General features: G+C 39.4%; 1 protein-coding gene across 1 annotated transcript; it reads left to right on the top strand.

The window, feature by feature from the left end:
* The first annotated feature begins 10,581 nt into the window (after positions 1-10,581).
* LOC142520321 (uncharacterized) lies at positions 10,582-11,028 on the top strand. Its single transcript, XM_075623323.1, has one exon. The coding sequence runs from the start codon at positions 10,582-10,584 to the stop codon at positions 11,026-11,028; it is 447 nt and encodes a 148-aa protein (XP_075479438.1).
* Positions 11,029-16,784: the final 5,756 nt, after the last annotated feature.

Here is a 16,784-nt window from a genome sequence, read left to right as displayed (position 1 = left end):
GGTGTTGTTGCAGCCATTATCTTCACTCAAACTCCCAAACACTAAATATTACTGGTTTGATCCGTTGGAGCCCCTTACCCGGCTCATCCATTTCAGCGAGATCACATCATTCATAATTTAAATCAATTATAATAATATGGTAATTATTGAATAGTACAATTTTTTATGTTGCCGTCTCTTAATTAATAATCGTGAAGAAGACATAAACATTATATAATTATATAAAATTTAATTAATTAAGCAGATGCATTTCATAGTAGGAATGGATTCTTCAAAGACTTTTTTGCCATCTAGGAAATTATGAGTGGCCGACCGTATATATTCCTCAAATTTCGAATAACTTCAATCTTTCGGAGTCTTAAAAGAAAACAAAATTGATATATTATAATTTTAATCAAAATGTGCAAGATCGATTTCTTACCGCTTTAACGAAAGTTATAACTGATGGTAATGATGCAACTCAAATATTTTAAACCGCATGGCAGCTCAAGTACCACGGTTCGATTGTTTTATCTAGTAGGGACAATTATTGCACCCAACAATCTCCCTCTCAATAATTGCACTCCTTGCAATCAATGAGAATCGAACCCGTGACCTTGACTTCGATGTCAAATGTAGGACCGAGCGCTTGCCGCTTTACCAAAAGCTATAGTTGATGGTACTTGAACAATTCAAATCTTTTAAACCGCACAGCAGCTCAAGCACCACAGATCGATCACTCTATTAAATAGGGATAATTATTACAGCCAATAAAATATATTTTTATGCCGAGGATTGTACACTTTATAAGCTTCATGCATATTTGGTCTTCGTGTGGTATTTAAACGGATTCAACAATGCTACACCACAAATATATTTTTTTCCAAGTATGCTAAATGAGTTGGGACACCACCTATTTTGCTGTGGGATCCATCTAAGATATGTCTTTTTTCTCCCAATCCCACGGATGTAACTCCTAGGGATATCTTCCATTAGTATGTATAAATTATGACGGCATCTCGATTCTCGACTCACTTGAGAGGCTATAATGGGGAAATGTCGCCTGAACTATAGGCGATTAATAAAACAAAGCTCGAATATCTTATATTATAATAAAAAATAGGTATCTTGTGAGACTATCTCACAGATCTTTATTCGTATGACGGGTCAACCCTACTAATTACAATAAAAATAATATTTTTCCATGAATAGAATATCGATCTTACAAAATAGACAAACGAGACCGTCTTACGAGACTTTTTTGATATACAATAAAAAGAAAATTTGTTTTTTAAAAAAGATGGTTGAGTAGTAATTGGGTTTGTTGGGCTAGTGAGATTGGCCCAAGCCTCGCAAATTTTTCCTTTAAAAAATCTTAATTAAGCTGATAATAATACAAAAATGTAGCAGAAAATACAATGTGTATGCACACACATGTATAATCATTAATAAAAACATGAAATATTTTACAAATTAGTTAGAGAAATAAACCGCGTTTGGGATATGAATTATACTCATACAAATTTATGTTTTCCTTTTTTGAAGGAATACAAATTTTTATTTGATATATATACTATTTGTTAAAGTTAAATTTCTCTTTATTAAATAACTTTGGTACGATGGTAAATTTTTTTTATAATTTTCAAAACATCTTTTAATCATCCAACTTTATAAATCGCATTTTTCTTAAAATTTTATTTTATCTTCTATCCTCCCAATTTTTAAAAGTCAGTAACTTTCATTTTAAAATTTTAAATATTACTTCATTCTCTAATTTTTCTACGAAACGCATGCATATCATATACCACGATCTCCTATTATTTATTATGGATATCGTTACACGTCATTTTGTTATTTACACTCTCTTCATGAATAAATTTTACACATTAAGTGAAGTGTATATACAATAAAATAGAGTGCAAATAACAACAAATTTATTATTTTTTAATATACATTAACATTTTGAAATATGATTGTGTACAAATTTGATTGCAGGAATGAAAAGTTGATTTTTCTATATTATATAAATATTTGGGGAAAGATTCAGTTCAATCACATATGTTTGACTCCTTTTTCAGTTCAGTCCCAAATGTTACGGCGTACCCTTTGCAGTTCTAAACATTTCAAAGTTTTTCCTGAGTTGATCCTATCATTAATTTAATGATTAAATTTAACGGGAGAAAGACTCGGTTCAATCTCAAATGTTTGGCCTTTTCCTGGTTTTGTACCAAATATTTCGACGTTTACAAATTTTGATCGAGTTGGTGCTTCCCTCAATTTAATGATTAAAACTAACAATAAAAATGACACATGTTAGTTGACGTAGAGGAAAAGACTTTTGGTGGCTAAATTCTCTATAAACAAGTCAAAAAACTCTTATTGCTTCGTCCTGCTCTGATAAAAACTATGAGAAGCGCCACTGAATTTGTTACTTGAATATTTTCTCTGTCTAAATACTCATAAAAACCAAGTTTGCATCCAATGCAAACTACATATGTTTCCTCTATATTTGACCCTAAAATGAAACAATTAAAAATAATTCAAAATATGATGTGTTTAATTTACCACTAAAATAAAGAAGGCTCATGCGAGAGAGGAAGCCCGAGTTACATTTTATAGATTAGTTGTGTGCAGCAGCATCAATTCGTTCTCAAAATGGAGCCAAGTTTCCGAGTGTGATGGCAGCGAGAAAGAAAAAAAATTGCCAGTGCTCGAATTGGACTAGAAATTAGGGCATCTGATTTGGATTTTGAGGATTTTAAGGATGTGACTGTCAATTTTTATGTTTACCATTAGTTTTAACAATTGAATTGACGGAATGAACAACTCGGTAAAAATGTGTAAACGTTTAGGACAAAACCAGGAAAGCCAAAATATTTGGGAGCAAACAGGGAAATGGGCCAAATATCTAGGACTGAACCAGGACTTTCCCTATCAAATGTCATGTCTACTGTTATCTATAACCATTAAATTGACAGAAGAACCAACTAGATCAAAATTGGTTAACGTCTAGGACTAAACCAGGAACACTGAAATATTTGGCACCAAACCGGAAAATGAACCAAATATCTAAAATTGAATTGGGACATTTCCCAAACGATTGAGCTTAATTGTATAGCAATATTTTCATAGCATTAGTTTTAATCATATGCGCGAGTCATGCAGAATGAAAAAGTGCCACTTGCCCCTTACATGCAACATGTGTGTATATATATACATATCAGTCTTTGGAAAATCGCGCCCAAGCCCCGCGCATATGCGCGAGACTTACTATCTCGGTGCATTACAACTCGCGCATATGCGCGCCTCCATCCGGTGCATATGCGCCAACTTCTCTGCCATGCTCGCGCATATGCGCCATCCATGTCGCGCATATGCGCCAACTACTCTGGACTTCCCCTTGGCTTCTCACATGGCTCGCGCATATGCGCGCACACTTATCGCGCATATGCGCGAGGTCTTCTGCCACTCACGCGCATATGCGCGGATCCTCGTCGCGCATATGCGCGAAGTGTTGTGCCCTCACACATACTTCATGTTTTCTTCCGTCTTTTTCGGTCTAATCTTTCCGTCTATAATCACATCAATTTATCCCCAAATCATTTCCGATTACGATAATCAAATTCTCGAGCCTTACGTTTCTCGCCCCTAAGATACGATTTCATCCCCGAAATCACAGGCAATCAATTCGTATATCACAGGTAATCATATCAGATACCAATTCAGATACAAGAAGGAGATATATACAAAAGCTAAAAGAGAACTCACCTCAACAAAACAATTCTGGGATTCGTTGTCTCATATCAGATTCTGTTTCTCCGATCGCTTCTTCAATATTCTAACAACTCTATTGAACAGCAGAATAATCCTCATTCTGAATTATCTTTCTTTTACTGATTCTGATTTAAATCTGGAATAATATTTCAAGAAATATAATATCATAATATAACTTGAAGTAACTCTGATAAATTCATTCTCAAAATACTGGCTATCCAACCTCCGTATATACTAATCAACAGCTCATAATAAATCAACATCAACAGCTGTTATCAACCCTGTTTAATTCCAGTTAATTCAATATTCAGTCTTCTGCCTTAAATATCAACGGTCATCTTTTGACGTTGGCATATTTAATCTTTCTATTCTAAGCTGTCTACATTTCTTTTCTGAATCCGGTTCACTTTTCAGTTACATCTCTAATCATATCAGGTCCAATCTCAGGAACCTCATAGATATCATCTAGATAAAGCGGGAATCTGCACTTCTTACGTACAACGTTTCAAATGGTGCCACCTCGATACTCGTCTGATAGCTGTTGTTGTACGAAAACTCACGACATGACATAAATCCTGCCAACTGGTGCTAAAATCAAGCACTACAGCTCTAACTATATCTTCCAGTATCTGGATAATTCACTCTGACTATCCGTCATTCGGTGAATGCTATGCAGTATTCAAACATAATTCCATACCTAGAGCCTACTACGACTCTTGTCAAAAGTGCAAAGTCAACCGAAATCATGGTCTGACATAATTCATCTCTCGGCACTCTGTGTAATCTGATCACTTCTTCGTCAGAAATCTCAGTAATCTAGTTATATTTGTACGTCTTCATGTACCAATTAGAACCCGCAGACTTAGTCAGTCTGTCACTCCTAACTCAAATCAATGTTCATTTTCAGGAGGAATGCGGTAGCTTCATCACGATATCCCTGAAAATGTAATTCCATTTCTCTTCAGGAATCGATAAGCTATATAACCACTCTCCTGGTTTCACTCTTTCTATCTTCATCTATCAGTAATTCAGACATTTCAGTACAAACTCTGCTACATCTAATCTCATCTGTTTCTATCCAAGCTGTCTTTTCAAATTATCATATATCTTCTTGCTATCAGGATGAATACTGAATCAACAATTGTGCATTTCTGACAACATCTTATCATGTCAAATCCGAAATATCTGGTATAACCCATCGGTTATTCATATACAATGCAATATCACATACCTGATATTCTGATCGATACCTTGCTCTGTCTATCGATAATCAAGTTCTGCCCATTCTGAACTTTCTGAACTGTTTTAACTCTCAAAATCAGCTCTGGTTTGGTTTGTACAGTATCGAGTCTCAACTACATACAATTTGTATCAAATACTACTGCAGAAAATAGTCATTCTCAAGAAATTCAAAATAACAAACATATACAGTAGCCTGCTAACTCATGCAACTACAAGTTTCTGACACTGATGTCGATCTCAGTCAACTAATCACGGCTTCACTGTACTAGAATCAACAGATATATCATCTTCAGACATAACAAACCCTGAATACAATCTGTCTCAATCAAGATGCACATTTCAACAGTTTCTGTATACAACTTTCCAGTTCCCAGAATATTCAATACAATCCTCAAATATTCAACAAAATCAGTCATAATCTTCGAATATACCCGAATATCATAGATCAACTAATCAGATAATCATCAAAATATTCTGAACACAGAGTTTATCAACTCACAACCATGGGTGATACATTCCTAAAGAGAAATACTCAATCAGATGTAACTCTCGGTTAATAAATCTGCTATCTGATTTTTCAAATCCCTCAATTCAATCGGTATCATTCAGTACGGTGTTTTAAAATAAAACAGTACCTGGTATCAAGTCAAGGCTGAAATCAATCTCCCTGGCTGGAATCAAACCCGTAGTCTCATCTGGGAAAAATATCAGTAACTCTCATGTCACTGGCAAATCAGCCAATGATAGGCTCGATTTCAGTAAGTCAACTGAATACATAAGGAATCTCTCCGCTCCTTTCTATAACAATCGAGTTCTCAATATCACCTATATCCAAGGAATCCTAATCTAACATCCTTACCGTAAAATTTTCATTCATCAGCCATATCCGGTCTGAATGCCACAATCTGTTGGAAATAATCAACGGTAATTCTGTACTTGTTCAACATATCAGTCCCAATAATGTAATCCCATTCAGATAACCCAAGTACCATATCATCTAACTCAATCTCATATCAGTCATAGTGTAGCATAACATGTCTAACAGATATCACTAATACAAAACCTCTCCCAAACAGAAAAGAGATCAATACTACATCATATAATAACTCAATACTCAAAGCATATATCAATGCAATTCATTTAAGAATAATCGTATAGAATGCATTAGTATCATCAATACATATGCAAAATAACCATACAATAAATAAGTGCCTGCCACTACCTCGTCAGGTGTGTCCTGGCCTTGGTTGTGATTGAGGAGTCGTCGGTGGTTGGAAAGAGTGAACAACCGGTGATTGTCTATCAGACGGTGCAACTGATCCAGATGGTTCTGCTCCCTTAGATCTTCGGGAACCTCTCAGTAGACATACTCTAGCAAAATGTCCTGATCGTTTTCAGATGTGGCAACTACCAAATACTCCTTGGTATTGCTCGGTGGGATGTCTCCTTCCCCAAATGCTACAATAGACCCCGGTGTAACTATGACTAGAACCACTGGAACTAGACGAACCGCCTCCTAACTTCTTGAACTGTTTCTTTCGGGCTTTCAAATAGTCTTTCTTTCCACTACTGCTACTACCAGTCTCAAGTCCGAGAGATGGTTGATGTGGTCTCGATGCTGGAGGCACAAACAAAGCTCCTTTCTGTCTCATCAGACTGGCTTCGGCTCTCTTGGCTCTACTCAGAGCATTAGCAAAATTATAGGGTCGGCCTGTGTTTACCAATGTCAATATCTCACGATTCAATCCCTTAAAAAACTGATCAGTCACAGCTTCATCATTCTCAGCCACGTGAGGAGCAAAACGTAGCAAGGTAGAAAATTGAGCAACATATTCTTCAATGTTTAGCTGACCCTGTTTCAAATTTTCAAATTCTGCCATCTTATCTTCTCGGTACGAAACTGGGAAAAACCTTCGATAAAATTACACTTTAAAGAGTCCCCACGTAATCACTGTACCACGCTGTAACTGATGCCCAATCAGTTTAACTCTACGTTCATCTGGGTGCTCAAGTAAATCAAACAGTATCTCTATATCATCTATCCAGTTCTCACAATCAACCGTCATCTCAGTACCATTCAGAATCGGCGATGTCAATGATTGAAACCTCTCCAACTGTATTATCATCGAAGTTTCTGACACATCCATCTGATCAATCAAGATACTATCCATGTTTTGGGATTCTTCGAGGAGGTAATTCTGATTATTAAAAGGGTTAGTAACCAGATACAAAAAACCTGTTTCAGTCCTCCTCTGATCATCTTACTGCTGATCAAGAATCGGTTCTGATTCACTTTAAATAATACATATTATCAAATCAAATCAGATAAATCAAGTAACATGTATTACAAAGCAGTAAATCATGCTAGCAATCAAAACAAGGAAAGAAAACTCATTCTACCCCGCTCACTAACTTCTATCTCAGTCTCAAAAACTTACAGTTCTAGACCTATTGCTCTGATACCACCTGCTGTGGGGACCCGGACGCTAATACATGTCTTAATCATTATTAATGTCAAATATAACAATTAAGAAAAGTGGGACTAAATTTTTTTCCTTTTAAATTATAAATGCGGAAACGTAACAGTAATCTATCTGATATACATGTCAAGAGTAAAGTACAAATCATGTACTACATGTCACTATCTCAACTAGGTTCAGCGACTATACATCCAGTGTTGAATCCTATTCTGCTTCTGGCCCCGGATCTCCACGCTAACTATAATCTCTCATCCTCTTCCTGATCTTGAACCTATCCCACCTGTTGTCAAGCACACATACAAACAAGACAATAGCCGGATAACTCCGGTGAGAATTACATTCCCAGTATAAATCATGTATACATGCATTTCATATAAAAAAGTATAACAGCATGAAACAGATATTCATAACATGTATCAAAATCAGAAACATGAATCAATACAAACTCCGAATCACACTCCGTGATTCCTAGACTCTGACTCGACTCATCCTGATCTAGGGATCCCGATCGGAATAAGAACATACACCCACCTACTCTCCCGATCGGGATGGTGGTACGTTCTTATTCACGGACTTTGGCTCTTTCCATATCGAACATCAGTAATAGAAGAAACTTCAATTCTATCCACTTCGATATAACCAAACATCCGGTTTCTTGACCTATCCGTCACAGACTAGGCACATGCGCCCTGGCATATCGGCCAATCATCTAGGCATATCAGCCCTGGCATATCCTGCCAAACCTCTATAAAAATGTGCAATGGCCCAGTGACGATTCCATCACTATCGGGTACCTCTGTCACGAGATCAATCGTCAAAGACTAGGCGTATCAGCCTATGACTCAATACATAAATCAATAGACCAAAGATAGCAATCACATCAATTGCAAATATCAATGCAATAAGATGAAGTATGTGATTTTGGGAAACTCAAGTCGAATCGGACTCAAGTTGTGCAATCCCGTATCAACATCAATTTATACCTTTCGTTTCGTTCTGTCGATCTGACTCTATCGAAGTCTCGAACTCACTGCCTGTCAAATCAATCTGGCAATAACAATATCGAATACACTGTATCAATGTATAACTCAATTCAAAACCTGTTCTGATCAATACTCAAATCAAACATAATCTGATCCATATCAACGATATCATGATACAATCTCAATCAATACTGAATCTGATCACAATCAATCTACTGATGTTTCGACGGCATAATAATACAGTCTTGATAGCCCCGTCAATCTCAATATCACAGATATAATAATACAATTCATAATCGATATCAATACGAATCATAATCTTCAATAATAACAAGTCATAACATCAAATCCGCGCAATCTCAATCATATCACTTCCGAAAATCATAACAATTACATAAACGGTCCGTTCTTCGATCTGACTTCAATTATATACTGATCAGTATACCCAGAACACAATATATCGGTCAAATCACAATTCCCCCAATATCATAATTTCAAATGATACCAGAATTCAATAAAACTTACGTCCTGTTGTAGCTGTCGTCGCTAGGAACTCGTTACTGTACTCGGATTCAAATTCAGACGGGTGGATTTTGCAGAAACCACAACTCTACGATTTAAAATTTGAGAATTCCCTCGGCTCTCGTTTCTTTCTTTCAATTTTCCAAAGACTGATATGTATATATATATATACACACGTTGCATGTAAGGGGCAAATGGCACTTTTTCATTCTGCATGACTCGCGCATATGCGCGCCCAAGCCCCGCGCATATGCACGAGACTTACTATCTCGGTGCATTACAACTCGCGCATATGCGCCCCTCCATGCGCGCCTCCATCCGGCGCATTGCGCCAACTTCTCTGCCATGCTCGTGCATATGCGCCCATCCATGTCGCGCATATGCGCCAACTACTCTGGACTTCCCCTTGGCTTCTCGCATGGCTCACGCATATGCGCGAGGTCTTCTGCCACTCACGCGCATATGCGCGGATCTTCGTCGCGCATATGCGCGAGGTGTTCTGCCCTCGCACATACTTCGTGTTTTCTTCCGTCTTTTCCGGTCTAATCTTTCCGTCTATAATCACATCAATTTATCCCCAAATCATTTCCGATTACGATAATCAAATTCTCGGGCCTTACAACTAATGAAGCATAGTATGAGGCTGTTCTCGCGGTATTCGAGCTGCCCGGGAAATTGGAGCTTCTCGGATCATTTTGTATTCCAATTCACAGTTAATTACCCAGTAGATAAAGGGCATTTATGAGGCTATGGATGACATGATGCTTAAATATCTAAAGCTCATTAAAGCCAATGTCGAATTATTTGTGGATTGGATCATTGAGCAAATTCTCCGGGATGAGAATGGGGAAGCGGGTGCTTTGGTCAAAATGGCCGCCTCTTTAACAGAAGTCAATATCTGAGAAGTATTGCCTGTTACCCGGCTAATTCTTTCCACGGATGAGGAGATATTGCCAGCATTAGAGGATTCTTGGATGACATCCCTGATCAAGTTCATTGTCAATAATGAATTACCTGAACATAGAACTCAAAATCAAAAGATCAAGAGACAAGCTCTCATGTTTGTTCTCTTAAATAATATATTGTACAAGAGATTATTTCAGGAACCTCTGTTGAAGTGCTTATCTATGGGAGATGTGGATTATGTCCTCCGAGAGATTCATGAAGTGTGTTGTGGAGAGCATCTCAGAGGAACAACATTGGCCCAGAAAGCAATGCTTTCCAGATTTTGGTGGCTCAGTATTAGCTAAGACTCTGCTCGAGTGGTCCGAGCGTGTGATGGTTTTCAACATCATTCTAATTTTCAGCACAGTCCATCCACTCTTACGAAGCCTATCTGAGAATATTGCACCTTTGATCAGTGGGACATGGACATTGTTGGTCCCTTTCTAGTTTCCTGGGCTCAGAAGAAATTTCTTTCACTGGCAGTTGATTATTTTTCTAATTGGGTAGAAGACGAGACCTTGGCCAGGATTACGGAGAAGAAAGTTTTGAAGTTTCTGTGGAAGAATATTCTATGCTGATTTGGAGTTCCTAGAAGACTAATTATAGACAATGGGAGGCAATTTCAAGGAAAAGAGATCACAGCTTGGTGTCAGGAAATGAAAATCACTCAGTCTTTCACTTCTGTTTCTTATCCTCAAGCAAATGGTCAAACAGAGGTTGTAAACAGAATTATTGTGCAAGCCTTGAAAACTAGGCAACAGGGCAAAGGAAAAGACTGGGTGGAGGAATTGCATAGTGTTCTCTGGGCATACAAGACTACTCCCCGAGCACCTACTCAAGAGACTCCATTTAATCTGATATATGGTTCTGAAGCAGTTCTTCCTGTTGAAATCGGACAATCTTCTGCCCGGGTAGAATCTTACCTGGATGACAATGATGGAAGCCGGGCAATGGAGTTGAATCTAGTGGAAGAGAAAAGAGAGCAGGCTATTATCCGAATGGAAGCTTACAGAAGCCGTGTTATGAAATCATATAAGAAACGAGCCCAAATCCGAGACTTTCAAATAGGATATCTGGTGATGAAAAAAGTCAATAATGCCTGAGATGTAAGTAAATTGGGAGCTCGGTGGGAAGGACATTTAAGATAACCCGGAAGGTTAGTTCGGGATATTTTTATTTAGAGGATGCTCAAGGACTATCTCTCAAGCGACCGTGGAATGTATTTCATTTGAAAAAGTATTACACTTGAAAGATGTGATTATTGTTTGAAGATATAATGAAAATTCTTTTCTTCTCAGAAAGTGTATGAATATTATATCTAAACCCGGGATGTACAAAGCCACGGTTAATCTATAAGTCCCGGGACATGATCCCCGGCCCAAGGCTCCGTACCTTGGTTATTAATAAGCCGAGGGCTTTGCACCCTGGCTCAGGGCTCCGCACCTCGATAATTCACAAGTTTTGGGACATGATCCTTGGCCCAAGGCTCCGTACCTTGGTTATTAATAAGCACAGGGCTCTGCACCCTGGCTCGGGGCTCCGTACCTCGACTATTCCCAAGTCCCGAGACATGATCTCTGGCCCAAGGCTCCGTACCTTGGTTATTAATAAGCCCAAGGCTCTGCACCCTGGCTCGGGGCTCCAGACCTTGACCATTCCCAAGTCTCGAGACATGATCCCTGGCCCAGGGCTCCGTACCCTGGTTATCTAATAAGCCCAGGGCTCAATACCCTGGCTCGGGGCTCCGTACCTCGACCACTCCAAATCTCGGGATCCGATCCGCGGCCCAAGGCTCCGTACCCTGGTTATCTAATAAGACCAGATATCAATACCCTAACTCGTTGCTCCGCACCTCGACCACTCCAAGTCTTGGGATCTAGTCTCTGGCCCAGGGCTCCATACCCTCATTATCTAATAAGCCCAGGGATCAATACCCTGGCTCGGGGCTCCGAACATCGACCACTCCAAGTCCCGGGATTAGCTCCCCTGCCCAGGACTCCGTACCCTTGTTATTGATCAAGTCTAGGGCTCTGTACCTTGGCTTAAGGGTTCTACACCTCGAGCATTTACTAAGTACAGGGATTATTACCCTTCTCAGGGCTCAACATCCCGACTATTTATTGAAAGTACCGGCTATTTTTGCAACACTGAGAAAAATGCAGAGATTTAACATTTACAAGCAATGTGAATATTATGAAATCTAATTATTTCTAAGGCCGGGTATATATGAATTATTAACGAGTTATTGGAAGCAAACAATTAAAGAGAAAAGTGAAATTTCATTAATAAAATCCCGAAGGCAAGGGATACAAGAAAAGTAGGAGAAAAAAGGAAAAGTACAAATCTATGCTAAATCTATAGGACTGGACTCTGGCTGTTCTTCCTCTTTGGGGTCCTCCTTCGCTTCTTCTCCATCATTGGGAATGGATGCTATGGCTCGTCCATAGTTCGGGAACTTTTCCCTATCCTCAGGCAGAAGCCCGACTTCTTCAAATTGTTCCCGGCATTTGTCAAAACCGGTCTTGAAGAGAAGATAGGCCCGATCCTCGATGGCCGCCTTGAATTCGGGATATTGGAGGAAGGAGGCCTGCCACTTGCTTTTATTGTACTCAGCAATGGACAAGAAGCTTTCAGCACTCTCTTCCCTGGACATTTGTCTTTCCAGGTCCTCAGACAAATGATTATTCCTTAACTCCAGAGCGGAGAGGCGTCCTTGTAGAGTCTCCACCTGGGCAAGGTTTTCATCATTATTACTCAGGGCCTTTTCCAGGTTTTCATTAGCCCGAGCCAATTGCTGATTGGCCATGTCCAGTTGCTGGTTGGCCTTGTCCAAAGAAGCATGGAGGTTAGCCACTTCATCCTCATGGGCGGATCGAGCCCTTGACAGTTCCCCTTGTAGTCGGTCATGAAGATCTTGGAGTGATCGGGCTTGATTATTCGAGATAGTGGCTGACGTAGCTACCTCTTCAAAGGCTGAGATCAGCATTTGAACACCTTGTTCACAAGGAGTTAGTAGAAAAAAGAGAGAGAGAGAGAAAGGAAGGAAGATTTACGGATAAGAGCCAGTTTGAGCCCTCGAAGAATTTGGCGGTAGGCCGGGAGTTCTACAAGAAGGCCTCCTCAACAGGTATGAGCTTCTGTTTGAGGAGTTGGACACCTGTTGAAGTGGCTCCCTCCGAGAATATGTTGGCCCCGGTCAAATGGCCAAGCTGAAGCGGCTCTTGAAGGGGCTGGTCTTGTAGAAGAGGAGTGGAGTAATTAACGAGGTGCCCTGGTCTCCTTCCCGGTTGCTCTCAAGAAGAATCAACTCTGGGCTTGTCACAGCCTTTTGCTTCCTCTGAATGAGAGGAACGTGATCTTCCGATGCTGCTTGGGAGTCCGAGTGGGTTACCTCCCGATCTTGTTGAGTATTTGCCCGTACTGACTCCTTCAGCCGGGCCGCCTCCTCCTCGGCCTTCTTTTTTTTTTCATCAGCCGCCCTCCGGGCTTCAAGCTTCCTCTCTTTTTCCGCCTGCTCGGCCGCCCACTTCTAGGCAAAGGCCTCTTGCATCTTGGACTTACCTGCACAAGGAAAGAAGCAGTGTTATTGAAAATCAAGTATGCAATAATAAGTAAATAAAAAGAGGAAGAATAAATTACCGGGTTGAGCACCCGACCTCATGACTTCATCAAATACCCGGTGCATTGGGTCTTTAGCCCTGGCAGTCAACCCTTATGCGATCAAGTTTTCATCAGAAATAAGGGTAAAAGAGGAGAATTTTTTACCCTCAACCAAAGTTTGGCTTTGGAGGTAGGGATCCTCGAACTTGTAAGCTCGAGGGAGGCCAGGTTGAGTAGGGAGAGAAGGAAGAAAGTCGGTTGAACAAGAAAGAGGGGTCGGGAGGTGAATGAAAAAGTAGCAACCTTTACATTCCTTCTGAGAAGAAGGGATATCATCAAGGAACCAGGATTTTAACCTGGTAGACAGGGAGAAGGCATTGTCTCCTAGCATACAAACAAAAAAATAATGAAGAACGAGGGGTTTGATAAGAAGATTGTGCATTTTAAAAATGATGTAGACCGAGGCCATAATCCAGAAAGAACTGGGGTGGAATTGGTTCACAGGCACACCAAAGAACTTGGCGACCTCGATATAGAAAGAAAGAACATGGAACCGAAGACCATTTCTAACTTGGTCCTGGAAGAAAGTGGTAAAGTCAGGAGGGGGGTTGTTGGCCTTGTCAGAAGGGCCGGGAATTAGAATTTGAAAAGAAGAGGGAATGGATACGAGAGTCCTAAGCTCCTCATCCGCTCCCGAGCGCAAAGTGCTGCTCATTGAAGCGAACCAGGGAACTCTCGGAGTCTCGGATTTGGGTGGGGAGGAAACTCGCGCTCTGCCCTTACCCTTGCTCTTTTTCAGAGCTCGGGAAGGACCAGAAGACGAGGGCTTTAATTGAATGGATTTGGGTTTTTTAGAAGTTTGGCTTGGAAAAAATTGGGGGGAGAAGGAGGGGAGGAAGCGGAGCGCATCGCGGTGGACTTGTCACTAGACAATCCTCGCTCATTTGCTCCGGAGGTGGAAGATGTGGAGTTCGACATTTAAGAAAGGATAAAAAGAAACTTACGAGGGTGATGAGATGATGGATTTGTGAAGGAACGGTGATTGGAGATCGTTAGAGTAGAATAGCGCCACAAGTCGGAGGATTTGATAGAAATCTTGAGAGAATTTGAAATTTCAGAAAGTGACAAATGAAGAGGGTTCGTTGTTTTATATAGGCGAAGGGGGGGTATGATCTCCTGTTGGAAGCTTAATTTTGGAAGTTTGATAAACAGAGCGAATAAATATTGAACTAACTAATCAATAAGACTGATTAGAACTGATCCAAAATATACGCAAATTGTTGGTTGCCTAACTGAAGATTAGTGCGCAGACAAGGCAACTGAACTAAGCTAACTGAATTGTGTAGTTGACTGTATGATCAGTTGGAACTGATCAATGTTACTGCAAGCAGTTGTGAGCTATCAGCCAGTTCTATTGGCTGTGTTAAACTGATAGAATAGTTTGGCATGTAATCAGTTAAGGAATGTAACTATCAACCGAAAACTGTACAAAAGCAGACTGTAACATGTAGTGGGAAATCCGCATATCATCAAAGCTACAGTGTACAAATATCAGAAGGATATTGACGTGGCAAACAACGGAAAGAAAGATTCAAATGCACTTATTGTTACCGTTGGAAGCCAAGCCTATAAATCATTGAGAAGAGCAGCTGAGAAAACAAGTGACACATAGAACCAAGTTGTTATTCTGCTGAAATCCTCACAAAGCTTTCTGTTCATATTCAAAGATTTCAAAAGTTCACACTTAGCATATATATTCATAGCATTCAAGGGCTATACATTGAGCTTACAAGCACAAATATATATCGTTGTATTATTCGATCTTAAAGAGATAAGTTGTGCTAAGTAGTTTCAGATCAGTTGAGAACTGATAAACTGTATTGAAACTAAGAGTTTCAGTTTGGCATTGTTAAGTCTAAAATTGAAGGGGGTCTGTACAAATCTTGTATTGATCAAAGTCTTTTAGTGAATATCTTATCTTATAGATAGAAGGGATGACGTAGGAGTGATTGAAATCTCCGAACATCCATATATCTTGTGTCTCTTAATTTCAGTTATATTATATTTGTCAGTTAGTTTATTTCCGCACTTTCATTAGTTAACTGATTGATTTTGACATAACAAGATTTCCGAGTTCAGTTTATCACTAAATTGATTCATTATTCGAAAAAGGTGATATAATTACCTAGTTTTTATTCAACCCCCCTTCTAAACAAAATTTCACCTACCGGCCGATCCTATCAAGTGGTATTAGAGCAGTTGAATCTTGTTCTTGAATATTCCTACCAACAAAATCTGATCATCATGTCTTCCTTCAAAAAAATTCCTATGTTCTCAAGAGAAGAGTTCGATGACTGGAAGATTAAGATGCAAGCTCATCTAGCTGCACAAGATAATGACATGTGGTATGTCATTACTGACGGACCCATGAGAATATTGAAAGCAAATACTGATGTTACCATAACTGATGGTGCACCCCATTGCATTGAAAAGCCAAGAGAAGAATGGACAGTAGAGGACAAGAGAAAAGCCAATCTGGACAACGTAACCAAAGATATCTTATACAAAACGCTGGATAAAATCACTTTTAGCAAAATAAAGATGTGCAAAACTGCAAAAGAAATCTGAGAGAAGTTGATTCAGCTTTGCGAAGGCAATATTAAAATGAAAATTGGTGAATCTATGCACGAATATGATGAAAGAATCAATGGCATAACGAACGAGCTAAATGCACTTGGAAATGTGCATTCAAATAAAGAAGTTGCACCGAAAGTTGTTTGAGGTCTTCCCAAAGAATGGGATGTTAAGACCATGGCCATGCAAGAATCAAAAGACCTAAATAAGTTCGAACTTCATGACCTATTTTCTGATCTAAAAGCCTACGAGTTCGAGTTGCAGATGAGAGAAGGAGAACCTTCCACACCAGTAGCTACAACAGCTCTTAGTGCTGTCAAATTGGAAACAAATGGTTCAGTTGAGAAAACTGCTGATCAATTAAGCAATGACGCAATGTCATTATTTGTCAAAAAATTTGGAAGATTCATGAGAAGAAATCAAATCTCCTTTCAAAGATAATATCAGAGGAATAGAACCAAGGAAGAACCAAATGCTTGAGACAACTGTGGAAAATCTGGACACTTCTTTGCTGACTGTCCTAAGCCAAAGAAGGATAGTCGAGTATCAGCTGAGAAGGGAAAGAAATCTCATGAGCACAAGAGAAGAACCAAAGATGATAAGAAATCACTCAGAAGAAACACGA

This window comes from Primulina tabacum, chromosome 12 (genome assembly GCF_025594145.1).
Source record: "Primulina tabacum isolate GXHZ01 chromosome 12, ASM2559414v2, whole genome shotgun sequence".
In the NCBI taxonomy this organism is placed as follows: Eukaryota; Viridiplantae; Streptophyta; class Magnoliopsida; order Lamiales; family Gesneriaceae; genus Primulina; species Primulina tabacum.
This window is presented reverse-complemented; position numbering and strand designations above follow the sequence as displayed.